The sequence below is a fragment of the Chionomys nivalis genome, chromosome 17 (genome assembly GCF_950005125.1).
Source record: "Chionomys nivalis chromosome 17, mChiNiv1.1, whole genome shotgun sequence".
NCBI lineage: Eukaryota > Metazoa > Chordata > Mammalia > Rodentia > Cricetidae > Chionomys > Chionomys nivalis.
Window position 1 is genome coordinate 2,291,025 of NC_080102.1, and position 19,295 is coordinate 2,310,319.

The 19,295-nt window shown below is 41.0% G+C and overlaps 1 protein-coding gene across 7 annotated transcripts in view; it reads left to right on the forward strand.

Annotated features, from left to right (window-relative positions):
* Positions 1-2,423: 2,423 nt before the first annotated feature.
* Vps13b (vacuolar protein sorting 13 homolog B) overlaps positions 2,424-19,295 on the forward strand; it is a 438,985-nt gene continuing 422,113 nt past the window's right edge. For 5 of the 7 annotated variants that reach the window (XM_057791252.1, XM_057791249.1, XM_057791251.1 and 2 more), the window contains exons 1-3: positions 2,441-2,675; positions 2,813-2,987; positions 11,430-11,573. In XM_057791252.1, coding sequence (XP_057647235.1) covers positions 2,841-2,987; positions 11,430-11,573 — 291 coding nt within the window. In that variant the 5' untranslated portion in view covers positions 2,441-2,675; positions 2,813-2,840. Of the gene's footprint in view, positions 2,676-2,812; positions 2,988-11,429; positions 11,574-19,295 lie in introns of all 7 variants that reach the window. The other 2 variants (XM_057791255.1, XM_057791253.1) reach the window with 2 other exon arrangements.

The window sequence follows — 19,295 nt, forward strand, 5'->3', positions numbered from 1 at the left end:
GGGATGAACTGAGTGATAAAACTGACCAGATCCAGATGTGTATAAGAGTCTAAAGATTTCCGAGTGTGTCCTGGCAGAGAGTCTCTCCAGCAGCCACACAGCCCAAGTTGCAGACAATCAAACTGAAGTCCTATTGTAAGGCTGCCCGAATCACAGTGCATATTCAAGTTCCAGACGTTAAGGTAAGGGCATGAATGGGTAAAGAATGGGATCCTATAACCTGGTGTGGGGATGTGTGGGAGGATACCACTGAAGCTAAGAACTCTGCATCCTCAGAGTCTCAAGGGTCTCACTAACCTGAGGAAGTAGCACTCTCAGCCCTACCCCTTGAAATATTGTGTGAGAAATTATGCCCAAATCTAGGCTAAAAATAATTACCTTCTCATCGTTCTCAGGAAGTTTACAAATGCAGGGGTGCCCTCCCTGGCTAGGGTGAGGAGGAGGTTCTGGGTTGGAGTCTTTTCTCTAATGGTCCAAAATTAACTAGCAAGCTTTCAACAGAGGACAGGTCTGCAAACCCTACAGCTAATAGCACGTTCACTGGGAAAGCTGAGATTTCACTCAGCCCCCTTCAGACACAGACCAGGATCGCTCCTGTAGAACTACACCCTGCCCAAGCTGCCTCAGTCTTTCAAGAGACTTCAAAAATATTTTGTACATATGTGAATTGCATTATAAAAGACTAGCAGGTATTTGGGAGAAGCCTACGCATTTGGCAAACAGTAGTAGTGAAAAGGAATTAAATTTACTTGAGCTGCATATAGAACAGCACTCAAATGAACACGGGCTGCGAACCACTAATTTTTGATACTACAAACTGTGCCCAGATAATGTTTAGGCTAAGGACTTGGCATCTCTTCCTGGCTACAAAAGAATGTTTAGCATTATACACATTATTTTTTTGTTAAAACATCAGTCACATTTATTGCTGCTTAAGAATTTGGCTAGCATCCTGATAGTGTTTTATTAGATTGTCCCACATCTCTACGCTTAGTGGATTTATTTTTTGAGATGGAATTTCTCTGTGTAGCTTTGGAGCCTGGCCTCGGACTCACAAAGATCCGCCTGCCTCTGCCTCCCCAGTGCTGGGACTAAAGGCATGCACTACCACTGCTCAGCTGTGGAATATTTTTTTTAATATTAAAACTTCTCCGTTATGGCTTCAACCCAGTTCTAGTAATGCAGGTAACTTAAAAATGCTTATTTTACTAATTAAGTTTCCATAGCACTCACATTACATGGTTATTTATTAAGACATTTGAGTTAGCAGCTGCTGTGAATTAGCAATTGCGTGCTGCTCTTCTGCATGTGAAATCTAATACATTATTTTCACTATTAAACTTTGGCATCCCCATAAATCTCATTTTTATAGCAATCACCAATTCTCTTTCAGGAAATAGTAATTTTTCTGTTTATTTCAAGAGTTTTAGGCTTGAGTGGGTACTGAATAACCTATAAAGAAAAACTATGTGCAAGATACAATATTTTCTTCAGAAGTTACCCAAAATAAGATGCTGGTTAGAAAAGGGGGGGGACATATCCTGTGCTGTTTCCATCCACTCAGTGCATCTTCCAAAGCAGGCGTTTGAGAGTCTGCTGTTAGCCTACATGAGGCTACAACGAAGCAAGTTATAAATCTTCATCACAACATAACCCACAGTGTGTAAAACAGGATTTATTCTTTATCAGTTATTTACAGTTTTGATCCAGGGCTCTTGTTGATTTTGACACTCGCTCAGCTTTTGGAGGAGCCCCATATGGGCCTGTAGTCTAATCACCTCTGACCATTTGCCTCCAGTCCAGGCACCTGCACCCGCTAACTGGGGACTATTGCACCATGCTTTGCGGATCGCGCCTGGTCTAAGAGCATTCCTCCACGCTGTACACCTCTGATCTCAATTTCCTGCCCACAGCCACCTTTCTAACAAACTTGAGTGGGACTTTTAAAATCTTCCGCCCTACTTAGCTCCTCCTACCTGCCTTTTACCTCCACCCCAACGAACCCCAGTTCCTCTTCCCAGTTCCTCCAGCAGCACGGGAAACAGCCCCCGGTACATCTTCAGGGCTTGCAGAACGCAGGCTGCCTCAGCCTCTGCGGCCCAGCGTCCCCGGCCCTTCCGACTCCGCGCTCGCACCGCCTCCCGACCTGCCCTGGGGCGCTTCCCCGCCAGCGCCTCGGCCGGCTTCGCCACTTCCGGATCCCCGGTGCCTCCGCTTTACCGGTCCGTCCCCCGCCCCGAGCGCTTCGCAGCGGTCGGCCCGAACCCCAAACGCGACGGCAGCGGGGTTGCGGGCCTAGGGAAGCCGGTGTCGTCCCAGGCAGACGCTGAGTCGCCGTTCCGCCCACACAGCCTCTCGGACCGCGAAGCGGGCACACCCGGAAGTGGCGCGGAACGCGAGCAGCGCGGCGCGGCCAGGTGCCCGGAGGTGGAGCTCGCGGGAGCCGCTCTCGGTGGCGTGTGTGGCTTCGGGGCGGGGGCGCGGCTGCGGCGGGCCGGACGCCAGCTCGGCTTCTATGGCCAGAGATCCGGCTGCGTTCCGGGAGTCGAGCGCCTCAGGGGCCGGCTGGGCTGCGGAACAGCGGGCGTGAAGGGGGCCGCGCTCTCCTCCCACGCCGGGGGACCGTCGCCTGCTGTCGCCTGCCATCGCCGCCCCCTCTGCCCACTCTAGGCCAGGTGAGGCGCGCGGTTAGCGGGGAGGTGGCGGCCGGACGCGGAGGGCCGCTCATCGGCCTCACCAGCCCTCCCGAGAAGTGCTTTTCCATTCGCTGCCGGCCGATCCAGAGACTTATATTTCTCTTTTCCCCTTTCAGGATCCGCCATTGACTCCCAACTTTGAAGATGCTGGAGTCATACGTAACTCCAATTTTAATGAGCTATGTGAATCGCTATATCAAGAACTTGAAGCCTTCGGATCTCCAGCTTTCACTATGGGGTGGGGACGTGGTTCTCAGCAAACTCGAATTAAAGTTAGATGTTCTGGAACAGGTATGTCGTAAGCTGTCATTGGCAACATCTCCGGCTCCGTAGACATGATCTGTTGACTGTTTTGAATGACAAGTTTCCTGCTAGTATGTATTGGCTACTGTGTAGCTAGAGACTTCTTATAGCTCTATTAGGATTCCCGGTTTCCAACTGATAGGAAAACAGTTGTGTTCTTGCTAGCAGAATTTTTCATCCTGTTTACTCAAGCATTGCCAGATATGCTCAGGCACAATTTCAGATGAAGCTGGAAGGCATTTCATTCTTGTTCTACTTTTGGGTCAGTGGAAGAGTGTGAAAGGCAGCAAGGTCACACACATGTCAAAGTTTTGCTCCTTTTTACCAGGAAAAATGTAGACACAGATTGAGAATGATGATAAAATTGGAAACATCTTTATTAATCACCTCCTATTTTAGCATTGAAATGATCTGATGCAAATGAACTGTGACTTCAGAGTTCACGTATTTATTAATTCACTTACCACACTTATCAGTAACACATGCCAAGTACTTTGGTTCTGCTTGAGGGTACAGATTATCTGTGGAAGCTGAAGGACCAGAGACCAGCTGTTCTGTAGGCGATAGGGAGATTTGATCTGATGGGGATGATGTGTGCTCTGTCGTGTTATTGGACAGTCTAGACAAAGCCCCAAGAAACTCAGATCCTTCCTCATTCCTTCTCGGGCTCAATGGGATGTCTTATTTTCATTTACTATTTTTTTTTTTTTTAAGAAATGAATTTACCATCAAGATAGAGACGTGGGATGTTTCTAGCTCCCTACAAGGTTCTCCTGTGTAGCTCACACACCTGACCCCTAAGACACTGCTAATCTCACTTCTGAATTTTTGTTTTACACGTTCAGAGGATTTGATTTAGGAACTCATGCATGCTGGTCAAGTGTTCTGCTATATATACTGGCAGTTTTATTTCTGTCAAGAAAGTGTTTTCTTTTAATTTATTTGTGTATTTACGTACTGTTGAGGCTCAGCTAAACTGGAATGATTTCTGAGTTCTGTTTAGCATCCTTCCTTGATTAGCCCACGTTGTTGAGTCAGCAGTAGTTTGTTCTTGGTATTCAATCATGGTATATATGGCCACAATTTAGCTGGTTGTTGGTGGTGTAGGTTTCAATCCCAGCACTCAGGAGGCAGAGGCAGGTGGATCTCTGAGTTCTAAGGCCAGCCTGGTCTACAGAGTGAGTTTCAGGATACTAGGGCTGTTACACAGAAAAACCCTCTTTCAAAAACAACAAAGAGTGCCACAATTGATCTGTTCTATCGTAGCACTTTTGGTTGTTTATATTTTTGGCTCTTATGAAGAAAGTGCCTATGAACATGCTTAAATGTACATAAACAGTAGGCTTTTTTATGTAAGCAATAGTTTCCCTTACGTACATACCTAGGAAGTAGGCATGTTTGGTTTTTAGTATGTATTGCTACTAGTTTAATGGTATATTAATAACAGTGTATTAATGGTCATACTATGGTGGTTTTAATTATTTCACATTTTTATTCCTACTTGGTATGTTTGTTGCTTTGAATTTTTGGCTTCTGGTGGATGTGTAGTGATATGCCATTGTATTTTCTTTGAATATCCCAAATGGCAGGTCATTTGGATATTTTTGCTAGATTCTGGGTTTTTTTTTTTTTTTGAGACAGTAGGGGAAAAGATGAGAATATTTGCCCTTTCTAACTGCTGTGTAGGAATTTATTTTGTTTATGTTGTTTCTGGGTATTGAATCCAGGAGCTCACATGATTAAGCTTGCCTTCTGTGCCTAAGCTATACCTCTGGCTCCTGTTTTGTATCTGGGAAATGAAGTCTTTGTCAGATATGTGTTAATATATCATCTCCCAGTTTGCTTGCTGCTTTTACTTTCTTAAAGACATAATGATGAATAGAAGTTCATAAAGTTATTGTCCAGGATATCAGTGTTTGCCTTTGTGCTTAGGGCTATTCCTATCCTGATTAATTTATCTAAAAGATTTTGGTAGGTTTCTTCAGACCTATTGCCTATGCCATTATAAGTAATGCTACTTTTGGATCTTCTAAGCCTGTTTTTTAAAAATTGGTATATAATGTGCTAGATACCATTGATGCTTTTAGTTTATTTTATTATTGCATGGCTAGAAACTTAACAAAATGTGGAGCCGATGTGATGAGACTAGACTTTCAGATGACAACCGGCAGGAGCTGGTTCTCTCCTTTAGGCATGATCCAGGTGATGGAACTGAGGTCATAAGGCTTGAGTGGGCCAGCGCTCTCACCTGCTGAGCCCTCGTGCCTACATTCCACTAGTATTTTTATTATTTTTTGATATGAGTGTTTTGTCTGCATGTTTGTCTGTGCACCAAGTTTGTGTCTGGTGCCCTTGGAGAACAAAGGTGTTAGATCTCCTGGAGTTAAAGATGATTGTGAGCTGCCATGTGGGTGCTGGGAATGGAGCCTGGGTCCCCTGCAAGAACAAGTGTTCTTAACCACTGAGCCATTTTTCCAGCTCCTGCGATTATTTTTGAGGTGTTTTTTTTCTCTTTGCAGTTTTGTTAGATTTTGCTTATGTATTTTGTGACTTCTTGTATATTTTATATGTTCTTCATGAATTGATCTTTTTATCACTGTAACATGTCCAGTTTGACCTCTTTTTTGTTTATTTGGTGTGGCTGTGTTTGGGTGAATGTATTTACGTGTTTGTGAGCGTGGTGCCTGTGAGCATGGCATATGTGTATGAGGTGTGTGCACATTGGCATGTGCACGTGTTTGTACCTCTGCGAGTGTAGGCCAGCGGAGGACACTTTGTGCTCTGCTCTGTCTCCTTCCACTGTGCTTCTCTAGGCAGGTTAGTTACTGAAGCTGGAGATAGACTGATGGCTGCAAGTCCCAGCAATCCTCCTGTCTCTCCTCACCCCTAGGACTAGAGTTAGAGGTATGACTGTGCGTATGTTTTATTTTTATTCATGAGTACAGGGATCTGAACTGGCTACTCAGATTTTCCTAGTACAAACCGTCACTCACTGAGCCATCACTCAGGCCTGCCCCTATTAGGTTTTCATATTTTGGGTGGGGTTTCATGGAGTCCAGGATGGTCTCCCAACTCTTCTGATCTTTACTGTCAACTTTTTTCTCCATCCCACTATGGTGTCTGTCTTACCTGATAATTATAGTTTACTTTAGCTTTCTGTACTTACTGTTTGCCTGCTATGTGTGGTGCCTGATCACCAGACTGGCCTGTGGACAGACCTGTGGGGGCATTTCCTTAATTGCTAACTGCTGTGGGGAGGCCCAGCCTGCTGTGGGCGGTGCCATCTCTAGGCAAGTAGTTGAGCAAACCAGGGGAAAGAGTCAGAGAAAGAGCATTTCTCCATGGTCTCTGCTTCAGTTCCTGCTCCAGAATCCCGCTGTGACTGCTGCCTTGGCTTCCTGTGAGCCAAGTGACCTGTGCTCTCGAGGTCGCTCTTCCTGTGATGGTGAACTGTGACCTGTGCTCTCGAGGTCGCTCTTCCTGTGGTGGTGAACTGTGACCTGTGCTCTCGAGGTCGCTCTTCCTGTGGTGGTGAACTGTGACCTGTGCTCTCGAGGTCGCTCTTCCTGTGATGGTGAACTGTGACCTGTGCTCTCGAGGTCACTCTTCCTGTGGTGGTGAACTGTGACCTGTGAACCGAGTGACCTGTGCTCTCGAGGTCGCTCTTCCTGTGATGGTGAACTGTGACCTGTGCTTTCAAGGTCGCTCTTCCTGTGGTGAACTGTGACCTGTGAACCGAGTGACCTCTCCTCTGGAGGTCGCTCTTCCTGTGGTGGTGAAACTGTGACCTCTCCTCTGGAGGTCGCTCTTCCTGTGGTGGTGAACTGTGACCTGTGCTCTCGAGGTCGCTCTTCCTGTGATGGTGAACTGTGACCTGTGCTCTCGAGGTTGCTCTTGGTCAGGATTTGGTCACAGCAGTAGACACAAACTAGGACACACAGTTTGCTTTTTCTTTTCATATCTGAAGTGTTTCTTTATATTCACATCTCTTACAGGTTTAAATCACCTGACAGTCTTTGCCTTTTAGTTGGAGTATTTAATTCTTTTATGTTCAGTTCTTATATTTTTATGGTTGGATTTTCATCTTTCATTTTCAAATTACTTTCAGTGTCTTAATGTCATTTTTTTCTTCTAGTGTGTCTCTGCCATTTACTTTGTATTTAATAGAGATTTTTAAATCTCCTTTTTCTTTTGATTCCAAGTTATTTCTGAGTTATCGTCTTAGTGATTGTTCACAGGATCTCCATTTTGTGTGCCTTTTCCTGGGGTAGATGTGAACAAACTTCCATTGACTTTAGACACTGACAACAAAGAAATGATTCTAATAAGTCTGGCTTAGGGAGCTAGCGAGTACATTAGGGTTACTTGCAGGAGTGTGAGTGTCTCGAAGGCACCAGCACCACTGAAAATCCCCCCTTAATGTGTGTGACAGCTCGTGTGTGATGCACTCCTGGAGCTCACTGCACCGTTTGCAAGCTGCTCTCCTTACTACTAACCTGGGGGAGGGGACTGTTAACCACCTAACACTGAGGGCTTTCTAACTAAGGTACACTTCATTAGCTTTTTGAATTTTAGAAGTCTTCCTCTTCCTTCTAGGAGGAAATGTTTCCATTTGAAAAAAAATAGCCAAACAAGTCACTATGATACACTTTCCTCTTCAAAAACTCTCTTCCTTCCTGCTTTATTAGTTCTTGGAGGGGGGGCATGAACCATGTCAGTTTACTTGAGGTGGGGCACTGATGACTGTTCAAGATGCCCAGGTTGCTGAATTACTGAGTTTCCGAGGGGAGGTTTTATTTAGAGCTCGTTTGTCAACCTGTAGGTCTCAACCTGACAAATGACCCTTTCATAGCAGTTGCATATCACATGTCCTGCATATCAGACGTTTATTATAGTTCATAACAGCAGAATTAGTTAGGAAGTAGCAATGAAGATAATTTTATTGTTAGGGTCATCATAACATGAACTGTATTAAAGGGTTGCAGTTTTAGGAAGGTTGAGAACCACTGATTTAGATTGTAATGGGTGAGGGAAAGACAGCTGCATCATTGACGTATTCACCCAGCATAGGTGATACACTCCTAACACTGATGTGCCATCGCAGGCAACCCTGTGAGTCTGTTCTGAGAGTCCCGAGTCTAGAGAGTTGGGAGAGCTGTTCTGTGTCTCCAGGAGGGTGTGTTTCAGTTTAGCAGACACTGCACACCCTCCCCTTCTGTAATCTTTCTCCAGTGGGAGAAGACAGGAAGAGAGTCCTGCAGCTGGCCGCTTATAACCATCTGCTCACCTTTCGTTCTTGTGGGTGGGTTTTCTGTACAATCTGGTATTACTCTGGAGAACTTCTTTCCATATTCTGCTAGTGATGAATCTATTCCTTATTGATTTGTGTGTCTTCAATCACATTTTCAAAAGTGTACATATCAAATAAGGAATCAGAGCTCACTGCTTTAGATTTGAATATTGACCATCTTTGACCATCTTTTTATATACTTGTTGGCATTTGTGCATCTTGTCTGTGGAGAAGTCTCTGTTCAAGTTGTTTATTATCCTTTTCTTTCTTTTGGGATAGGGTCTCACTGTGTAGACCTGGCTGTCTGTAAACTCACTGTATAGACCAGGGGCTGGTCCCAAACTCACAGAGATCCACCTGTTTCTGTGCAAGTGCTGGAATTAAAGGTGTGCACCATTGTGCATGGCTTATTTATTTTTTTTTAAATAGGATTTTGTTGTTTTAGAAATTTTTAAGTTTTAGAACTTCTATACAGTAGATATTAACATTTTCCCAGATAAATGTTTTTCATCTATTTTCTCTCATATCTGTTAATGTGGCCCACATACTCTGTTGTTTTGTTTGCTATTCAAAGGTTTTAAGTTAGATGTAAACTCGCTTGTTTTGTGTTTGTTGCCTTTTATGTTTATTTAATATTTTAAAATTATTCTTATGAAGGAACACTCCCCCATCATACCTTATCTAAGAGTAACTTGTTTTATAGATGAGGTCCTTTGTTTCCTAGTCTGACCTGAAAACTTGATCCTCCTGCCTCAGCTTCCTGAGTAGCTTGGATTATAGGTGTTAGATTTTTGAGAGATGTTCAGCTCTCATCTTAAATCTTAGCTAGTACTATCCCGTGAACAGCCATGTACAGGTGTTTAGGGAAGCGTCTCTCCCTCCTTTGTGGAGTTCTTGTGGTCAAGCCCCACACTACTCTGTAAGCACTCTGCCTCGTGTTTGTGTAGATAGTCCACAGTGAAGGGTGGGAAGCACACCATGGTCAAGATGGAGATTTATATTTCTAGGACAGGAAATAGCAGAAAGGAAGTAATTTGCTTCTGGTTACTTCAAGATCTAGGTACAATAATCAGTATCTGTATTTTTCCCTTCTCAAAGCAGATACATTCTTACTTATTTATCACAATACTTTGTACAAACATTCTTGTTGACAATCAGGTGACTGCTAAATATAGAATTTGATTTGCATTTCTGATCTGGCCTGTATGACTTATAATTCCATTCGCTAATGTAGAGAACTACTTTTTTTTAGTATGTTGGTAGTGGCTCAGTTGATGATTAGCATTCAGAATTTAATTAAAATTGATTTGCATTCATAGACGGCAAATTTGTTAGACATTTTGCAAATACATTGTTGCACAAGTTAAGAGGTGCGAGAGGTAGAAATGTAACCACTCATAGTATTGTGATTGAAGTTAGTGTTGGTAAAGGAGGTAGAAGGTCAGCAGTTTTAGTGGTTAAAAGCAAGGACTCTGGAATCTGGTTTGATTTGTATCCTCTCTTGTGCAGAGGTTTCATTTTGTGAAATTATCTAACCCTTCATGCCTTAAGAGTCATCATTATAAAATGTGGATGATATCTAATCTTCTCATAAATAATCCCATGTAGGGGTGCTGCTTATAATTGGACTTAGTATGCAGTAAGTATTTAGTAATATTGTGGTGGTGTAAGTACTGATTAGCATATATTCTTTTTTTTTTTTTTTTTTTTTGGTTTTTCGAGACAGGGTTTCTCTGTGGTTTTGGAGTCTGTCCTGGAACTAGCTCTTGTAGACCAGGCTGGTCTCGAACTCACAGAGATCCGCCTGCCTCTGCCTCCCAAGTGCTGGGATTAAAGGATTAGCATATATTCTTGTGCCAGTATTGGAAGAAGATATTACCTCTTTAAGCTTATAATGAGATGCACTTACTAGTAAAGGTTAGCAACAACAAAATTTTGGTAGTCTAATTTTAGACAAAAAAAAAAAAACCCCAAAAAACGAAAAATAAAAACAAAACAGCAGCAAAAACTTCTGTCTGTAGTCATACTTTTGACCCACACTTACATAATAGTAATAATCATTATCAGTGCTAGCCTCCTTAAAGTGGGCTTTGTGTGAGAAACACAGTTCAAGCCCTCAAACTGTTTTCTCATCTAAAGTTGCAGATAATGAGAAGGAGTATGTCCGGTGTGACTGGGTTAGCACATGACAGATTCAGGATTTGGGTCTGTGTCTGATGGTTCTACAGTAATTGGTTTTAACCATTTACCTATACATAGATGTATTTTTATTGTTATTGAAACAAGTATGTTGGCAAAAAATTGTATGTTTAATAGTTATTCAGTTTACAGGTTGCTGCAGTATTGTTGCGGTGCAGCAAATATAGTTTCTTTGATTTGCCACAAAAATTTTCTCTAGGAGATTAGTCTAAAGTGATTTTGGTAAAATTTATATTTGTTAAACTTCTGCCTGGTGATAGTGGAAAGCAATTGAAAGCATTTCGAGTTGATGCCCACATCATAGCTAGGTTAAATCATTAGGTGAGCACAGTAGGCGTTCAGTCTGTTTTGTCAGGCCAGCCTCCTGTCTCCAAGTAAGCCTCTTTCAGCTTGCTTTGGGAACATGTTTTGTGGCATATTGTGAGAGAGACAGGAAAAAGTACGTTGTGGGTAGCACAAGTCTTGCTGCTAACTACTTCTGTGGTCACTGTTGCTCCAGCATTTGTAAAAGCCTGTAGCCTGTGCCCAGGTGGGAGGCAGTTCCTGTTTGCTTTATTAGGAAACTGAAGCCTGGAGAATTTAACTTTTTAAATGTAACTTGTTTAGCACATTTTTGTGGTTTATTATTACCTATACTTTTTCTGTTTTTTTTTTTTTTTCTCCCAGTTTTTTGAGACAGGGTTTCTCTTGTGAAAAGCTTTGCCTGTCCTTGACTTACTGGCTCTGTAGACCAGGCTGCCCTCAAATTCACAGAGATCCACCTGCCTCTGCCTTCCGAGTGCTGGGATTAAAGGCGTCCACTGCCACTGCTTGGCTGTTTATTCTAATTTTTGATAAGTAGTAATGTCCCCCAAACTTTTAAAAAAATTTTCCTTTAAGGAAAGAACTTATATGAGAATAAAAACACTTATGTATTTACTTTTATGATTTTCTGTTGTAAGGAACTGAAGTCACCATTCACATTTTTAAGTGGCCATATTCATGAGCTGAGGATCCATGTACCGTGGACAAAACTGGGCTCCGAGCCTGTGGTCATTACGATCAATACAATGGAATGCATCTTGAAACTTAAAGATGGAATCCAGGTAAGAAACTGCTGAGCCTAACTATTAATGATTTTATTTGCTTTTGGGTCTGTCAGCTGTCACATAAATCTTATGTACTTTCTGCAAGTCCATTAAAGTAACATAATTATTTACAAGGAGCTGTTTTATATTTTGATCTAAAGGGTGTTTTTTATTTTTATTTTAGTAGAGTTTTGATTAGTCAGTTGTACCTTACTAGGGATGATGTAGAGTTCTCATTCCCTGTACCCTCAGCATACTGGATGTTTATTGATTTGACTCTGAAACAAGACCTTGGTTTGTAGACCTTTGTGCTGGGACTGTACTTGGATATCCCTGCCCCAGTGTTGCCTGATTGCTTTCCAGTCTGAAGAGAACTGACAAGTTTGAAATGCCATTCTTTATAAGATCTATAAGACAGTTGTAGTGTATAAATCTTATTTTAGATAAAACTTTTAGTTTCTGTGATATTAGGGTTATTTATGAACTAATAAAATTATTTCCTGTTTTAAGTAGTTTGTTAGAGTGACTCACTGGGCTTTTATACTTTTTGTTTTTATTAAGTTTATGTGATCTTTGATTCAAAATCTGTAATATACAGCTTCACTTAAATAATATGATTCTGGGAAAAAATAGACCAGTGTTACATTCTCACAAAAATTTATTTTGTGAACTTTTAGTATTTTAGATTGTTCATAAATCTGTAGTGGTATTGCAGCCTAGTTTCCTTTTATAATTATATCTGGTAGTTAATAGTCCGTAACCATCATCTTCCTTCAAGTTTTTTTTTTTTTTTTTTTTTTTTTTTAAAATCTGGCCTTGGTTATACCACCATATGGTGCTCTACTTTAAAAGAAGGAAAATCACCCAGACACGGTTTTCCTCAGTGGGAGGTGGAAGTTCGAAGGCCGATGTCCTATAAAGACTCACTTTAGAGAGACAGAGCACAACCGATTACAGGGTGGGGATGGGTCTGTAATACACGACAGTGCAACCTCGAACTAATATTTGATATTGGGCCCTGTGGATAGCCACTGCGGGGTGATCAGATGTCCCTTGCACGGTATTTGAGGTCTGAATTTTGTGGTGCGTACAGCAAAAGGCCAAATGTCATAAATAGAAACCATTCTCAAAACAAGTGTTTTCTATTAATGTTTAAAATTTTGGCAAGAAAGAATTTTGAAAATTACATTTGACATTTGGACAAATTATTTATTGTTATACACCCCTGGAGAGTAATACTCATATTTATGCTAGTGGTTAGAATTAACATTTTGACAAAATCATTACAAATGAAATGACATTTTAATGGTATTAAAACTGTTTTTAGGTTTTACATTTTGATTAGTAGTTTGTAGTAAAGTTAAAAAATGACAGGAGTGAGAACTGAGGAGCTCTGCTCCAGTGCAGCTGCAGAGCAGAGAAGACTGGGAGATGAGGGTTTGAAATGGCAGGAACGGGGTGGCATGCGCGTGGAAAGTCAGTGCTAAATGATCCAGAGCTGTCTGAGCCTTAGCTGCTGTCACTGTGCCACGCACAGTTGCTGAGTGCTCTGTGGGAGCTGTGTCCTGTTTGCAATGCTCAGTCCCTTCCCCAGCACCTGCTGACTGCAAGTGCTACTCAAGCTCTCTTGTCAGCAGAGCCACTTAGGGAAAGAGTTCCAGAACTTAGTGTGACTGTGGCCTACAGGGTCACAGCCAGCTGCCCTGACATGCATTGTATTCCACTGTAATTACAAAACTTGTAGGATGTGAAGGTGACCAAGTTGTGTTAAAGTGAAGATTACATTGTGGGTCATGCAAAACTACTTTTGATACTTAGAAATTTCCTAGTAATGTATTTAACTATTTGCTGCTTACTGTGGTAGTCATATCTCTGTCAGTCATTGTCCCTACCTTTAAATCCTCTGGCTCTTGGCCTATTTTTTTTTTCTTTTTGAACTTTATTGATTCATGACATACTATGAACACTCTAGTGTAATCTATTAAAGTCCTCTGAACATAAAACTCAAGAGCTAAAACAATATAATAGCGTATATTTAACTGCACATCCCTTCCCCCCGCCCCCTTTCTCAGTGTTCAACCTTTGTGGACTTGCTCTGTAAAATAGTAGTAGACTTTCTACACACTTAAATTCTGTGCTGGAGAATATATATCTATATCTGTATATATACATGTATTTATTTTATTAAACCTTGCAAAGTATTTCTTCAACTTAAGTGAATAGAAATTTGTCCTAAAACTTACTCTGATTTTTATATCATCTAGAAAGTAAATGTTTAAAATCTTTTTTTTTTGAGGCAGGATTTTTTCCATGTAACAGTCCTGACTGTCCGGGAACATACTCTGTAGACTAGACTGGGTCTGTCTGCTTCTGCCTCCTGAGTGCTGGGATTAAAGGCCTGTGCCACCACCACTCAACCATTTTTTTTTTTTAAAGGGTCTCAGTATGTAGCCTTCTCTGTCTTGGAACTTGCTGTGTAGAACAGGCTGGTCTTGAACTCATAGAAATCCACCTGCTTTAGTCTCCCTAGCTGGGATTAAAGGCCTATGCCACCAGACTTACTCATGTTTAAAATCTTTAAAGTTAAAAATTCAGTAATTTCTAAGGCTGTCTATAGAATTAGCTTTATTATTAAGATTGAAGAAATTGTTTTAACCTACACCAAAGCTTCAGTATATCACACTGAAGAACTAATGAGCTTTAAATTTGTTTTTGGCTAATACATGGAGTTGTAAACTCTCCTTAGTATTTGGAGTTATAGGATATGTTTTTCCAGTGATCTTTTCTTGCATTTTTAGGAGTTTTGAGAATTCCTTATTGGCTCAGAATTTCTGATTTGGGCTGTGGAATCACCATACTCTATTGATTTTTTTTTTTCATTTCTTCTAGCATTGGCCATTGATGACCTTGATATAATGTGGATAATATAGTCCAGTTTCTGTTTGTAGCCTCTTTATTTCAAGACTGAGAAGCAAGAATTTTGCTTCTCATATCCCACGGCTAGCATCTTTACTGCCGTTAGAGAAGGGAGCCTGTGCCTCCTGTGATGGGCTAAGTCTTCCGGCCTCTGTAAGAGCTCCAAAAGCTACACACTTGGTAACAAACTTTATAACTGCAGGCCTTGGGTTTGAGCTCTTGTTTTGTGTGTTGTAACTGGTAGACTGGCCCGTAAGTCCGTAGACCCTCTCCTCTGTTCGTTAGCTCTGCAGTCACAAGCAGTGTGGCATCATTGTCCTCATTGTCCCCGGCTTTTTTACATGAGTGCTGGGATCTGAACTCAGGCCTTGTTCTTGGTGGGGGACAAGTACTTTACTAACTGATCACCCCAGCCAGCTCCTTTATGCTTTTGTTGTTGTTGTTGTTGACACAACTGTATGAAAGGTGAAATTAATATACAACCAACTCTTTAAAAATGTACAACTTAGTACAACAAATGGTGGTGGCGCATGCCTTTAATCCCGGCACTTGGGAAGCAGAGACAGGAGAATCTGAGTTCGAGGCCAGCCGGGTCTACAAAGTTAGTTCCAGGACCAGTTCCAAGGCTACAGAGAAACCCTATCTCCAAAAAACCAAAAAGAAAAAAAAAGTACAACTTAATAGATTGTATTATTATATTTACTGTAAGGGTTGTTGTATTCACAATATTTTTCAACCACCAGCACAGTCGAGTTTAAAAACTTTTTCATCACCTCATAAAATGCCCTCTACCTATTGATGTGTGCTGTAATCGTCTTCCTATCTCTATCTCTGTTTGTATATTCTAGAATGTTGCCTAAAATAATAAGGTATGTGACAGTTGTGTCTAGCATCTTTTGCTTAGCTTCCATTTGTTTCTATTTGCTCCACAGGTTCAGTATGCAATAATTTCTTGATCTAGATCTGATGATTAGATGCCTGTTATTTTCTTCTTAAATGTACTCATTTTAAAATAACTATAGCATGTGTGTGTCCGTGTTTGCATGTATGAGCAACATATATATGGAAGTCAGGACAACTTGTGGGAGTTGGTCCTTTTCTAGCAAGTGATCTCTGGGAATTGAATTCGGCTTTGGTGGCAAGTGCCTTTACCCACTAAGCCATCGTTCTTGCCGTTCTGAACCTATTTGTTTTGTTATGGCTTTCTTTTTAGTTTTTAAAAATTATACCGAGCGTTTATATCTCAATTGAGTTTTGTCTCAGTTTTTTCTTTTAAAAATTATTTTATGAGAGTTTTATTTGCTCATAGAGACCAGAGAGGGTATCAGGTCAGGTTCCCTCAACTAGAGTTACAGGTGGGTATGAGCCACTGTCTGGGTCCTGGAATTGAGCCTGGGACCTCAGGAAGAGCAGCCAGTGTTTGTAACCACTGAGCCATCGCTCTAGGCCCTGGAGTGTTTCAGATTGTTTATATTTCATGTACTTTTTAGTATGGCTGAGTTATGCAGTCTTTCTCCTTGACTTCTGGTTTACCTTTCTGTGAGTTCGGTCAGTGGCCAATTGTGGTATGGAGATACTAAATGGAAAATTCCTAAGCAAACAACTCATGTTTTAAATTTCACATCATTCTTGTTAGGGTCGTGAAGTCTCTAGGACATGAAGTAACTCTTTTCCCAGCATGTCCTTGTAGCATATGCTGCCCACCTGTTAGTTCATTGTTAACATGTAGCGAGGTCTCATGGTTCTGCATTGCTTGTACTCAGGTAACCTATTATACTAAAAAGTAACTTCAAAGAGCAAGAACAATAATAATGCAATTTTGATATGCCATAATTGTAGCACAAATAATAAAATCCCAGAGACAGATTTATGGGTTAAAGCTTAAGGTCAGAGAAGCAGAGCAGTCCATGAGAGATCTTACCTCTACCAATGCTCAGACTGAAAGGACGATCCTCAGACTGCCTAGACTGCACTGTCTCTACCAAACCTCAGACTCCATGCTCCAGTGAGTTCCTGTCTCTTCCCCCTTTTATTCCTCTCTCCACCCATCCTTGTCGCTCCTGTCCCCACCTCCCTAGTGCTGGGGGTAAAGGCATTTGATTCCCAAACAAAGGATTAAAGGTGTGAGCCACCAGCACCTGGATCTGTTTCTGGATTGATCTTGTGTAGCTCAGGGTGGCCTTGAACTCACAGAGCCTCTGGCTCCCAAGTCCTGGTATTAAAGGTGTGTGCTACCATTGCCTGGCCTCTAGTGGTTTAACTCTGCACTCTGATCTTCAGGCAAGCTTTATTTATTAAAACAGAAATAAAATAGCACTACACATAATCTTTTTTTTTTTTTTTTTTTTGGATACAGGGTCTCATGTTGCTTAGGCTGACCTCAGGCTTGACTATGTAGCTGAAGATGACTTTACATGTACTCCTGCCACGGTCTACCAAGTGCTGGGGTTACATGTATGTGCTACCATGTGTAGCACAGTTCTATCAGTAGTAGTTCTGTTTAATCTTACTCAAAAAATTTTATAAAATCATTGTAAATATGTTTATAAAAGAAAAGCAGATTATATCTCTATTAGGTATTTGTCTTCTTGCTGGAGTCTTGGCGAGGAGGCGGTCACATTGAGTCTGCAGTCAGAGCAGAGAGCAGGGAACGTTTGTGCTCTGCTGATCTCGCCTTTCTGCTCTTTCACTGCGTCCCTTGGAATGGTAGAGCCCCTGTGTATTACACTTCAGTTAACCTAATCCAAAAAGTCCTCATAGACATGCCAGAGATCTGTTTCCACGGTGATTCTAGATCCCATCAAATTAGGAAGATTAGCAATCAGATTTCAGGTTCTACTCTACAGTGTCTTCTTTTACATACATATATATATATATATATATATATATATTATTACTATATATATAAAATCCTTTTAGTTTTTGGGCATGATATGTGTTTGTGTACTTGCTACAGAGTTCATGTAGAAGCCAAAGGACACTTCCCACCTCATTTGAGGCAAAGTCTGTTTTGTTTGTTACTGCATGTTACTGCCTTTAAGCTTTGGGGATTTCCCAGTCTCCACCTCCCACTAGGATTACAGATGTGTGCCACAGTGCCTGGATATGTATGGGTTTCTGAGGATTCAAACTCGGGTCTTGAAGCATGCATGTCAGATGCTTTACCCACTGAGCCATCTCCTTATCCTGCATCAGTTGCTGTCCATGGACACATGCGTGTGTGTGTGTGTGTGTGTGTGTTGGGTGCATTCATGCCATGGCATTTGTACGGGTGTTAGAGGTCAATTTAAGGGAGTTCTTTCCCTCCTTTCACAGTATTGGGTCTGGGGATTGAACTCAGGTCTTCAGGCTTGACAGCAAGGGCTTTAACTCACGGAGCCAGCTTGTTGGCCTCAGTTTTAATCTCTAAGTCAATTTGTTTATGGGAAAGCTAAGAAATGCTTTTATTCCTGTAAGTAAAATTATTTCAGCATTGGCAAAACAAATACCAATTTAGGAGAGGAAAACGTTCTTAGGGTTTGCTTTATGTACTGCTTTTTATTAATAGAAGTTTTTCATATGCATCGGGGAAACCCCAGTAAGAGTAGATCCACCTTTAAGGAAACTTACTACATTAATATTACTTTCTTATATTCAAGTGAGATGAAGTTTAAACTACTGGAGAATATGGATGGACTCGCCCCCTCTCTCTTAATGCATTTTCTTTTTTTTAAAAATTAATTTATTAACTATACAGTGTTCTACCTGCATGCATGAATAAGAGGGCATCAGATCTCATTACAGATGGTTGTGAGTCACCGTGTGGTTGCTGGGAATTGAACTTAGGACCTTTGGAAGACTAGGCAATGATCTTAACTGCTGAGCCATCTCTCCAGTTCAAATATGGACTCCCCAAAATAAGTCATGTATTTAATTTTTAGCCTTTATTACATACGTATGCATGTTTTCTTGTAAAAATTAAAGGTATTTGGACCTTAATGACTGTCTAAGATATCTGATTATGGATAATGTAGAATGAATGTTAGAGAACTGTAACTACTGAATAGGGATTGCTCGTTAATTCAAACAAGAACACAGTAAACATTATGCATTTGCTTTTTCCTATAGCTCTTCTTTAGGAGCCAAAGTCTCCTTCGTAAGAAATAAAGCTGAAACACATCATTATCTGAAAACTGATAAATTTTATGCCTGCTAATAGTATTATAATATATAATTTGATGTTTCTGATTTTACTTCAGTTATTTGAAGACTTTAATGGATAAGTTGACTTCATTGATACTATTGAGAGTAATTCTGTGTTCGATTGAAATTGACCTGAAATACATCTTTTTGTATTTTTATACTAAACACTCTGCATTTCTGTTTTTGACTGATGGTTTTGCTGAGGATCCATCCCAGAGCCCTCAGAACTCTAAACAAATGCTAACTCCGGCTAGCCTCCCAGTATCTCCCTTTTAGAAGTTATGCATGGTCAGTAGATGCTTGTGATGTTTTTTGTCTGCATACTTATCTATTTCCGCTTTTACTTTTTGATCTTATTATGTTGGCCAGATGTTGAACAGATCTTTGCTTTTCCTTACCCATATGTTTAGAATGTGGTATTTAAGATTATGGGAAGTTGTGTATATTTCTTTCTAGAAGTATTTATAGTATTGGAGGAGGTCGCTTGTTCATCCCAGCCTCCCAGAATCAAAATAACCACACAGAAACTATATTAACTAAAACACTGCTTGGCCCATTAGCTCTAGCTTTTTAATGGCTAACTCTTATGTTAATTTGACACATTTCTATTAATGTGTATATCGCCACGTGGCAGTGGCTTAT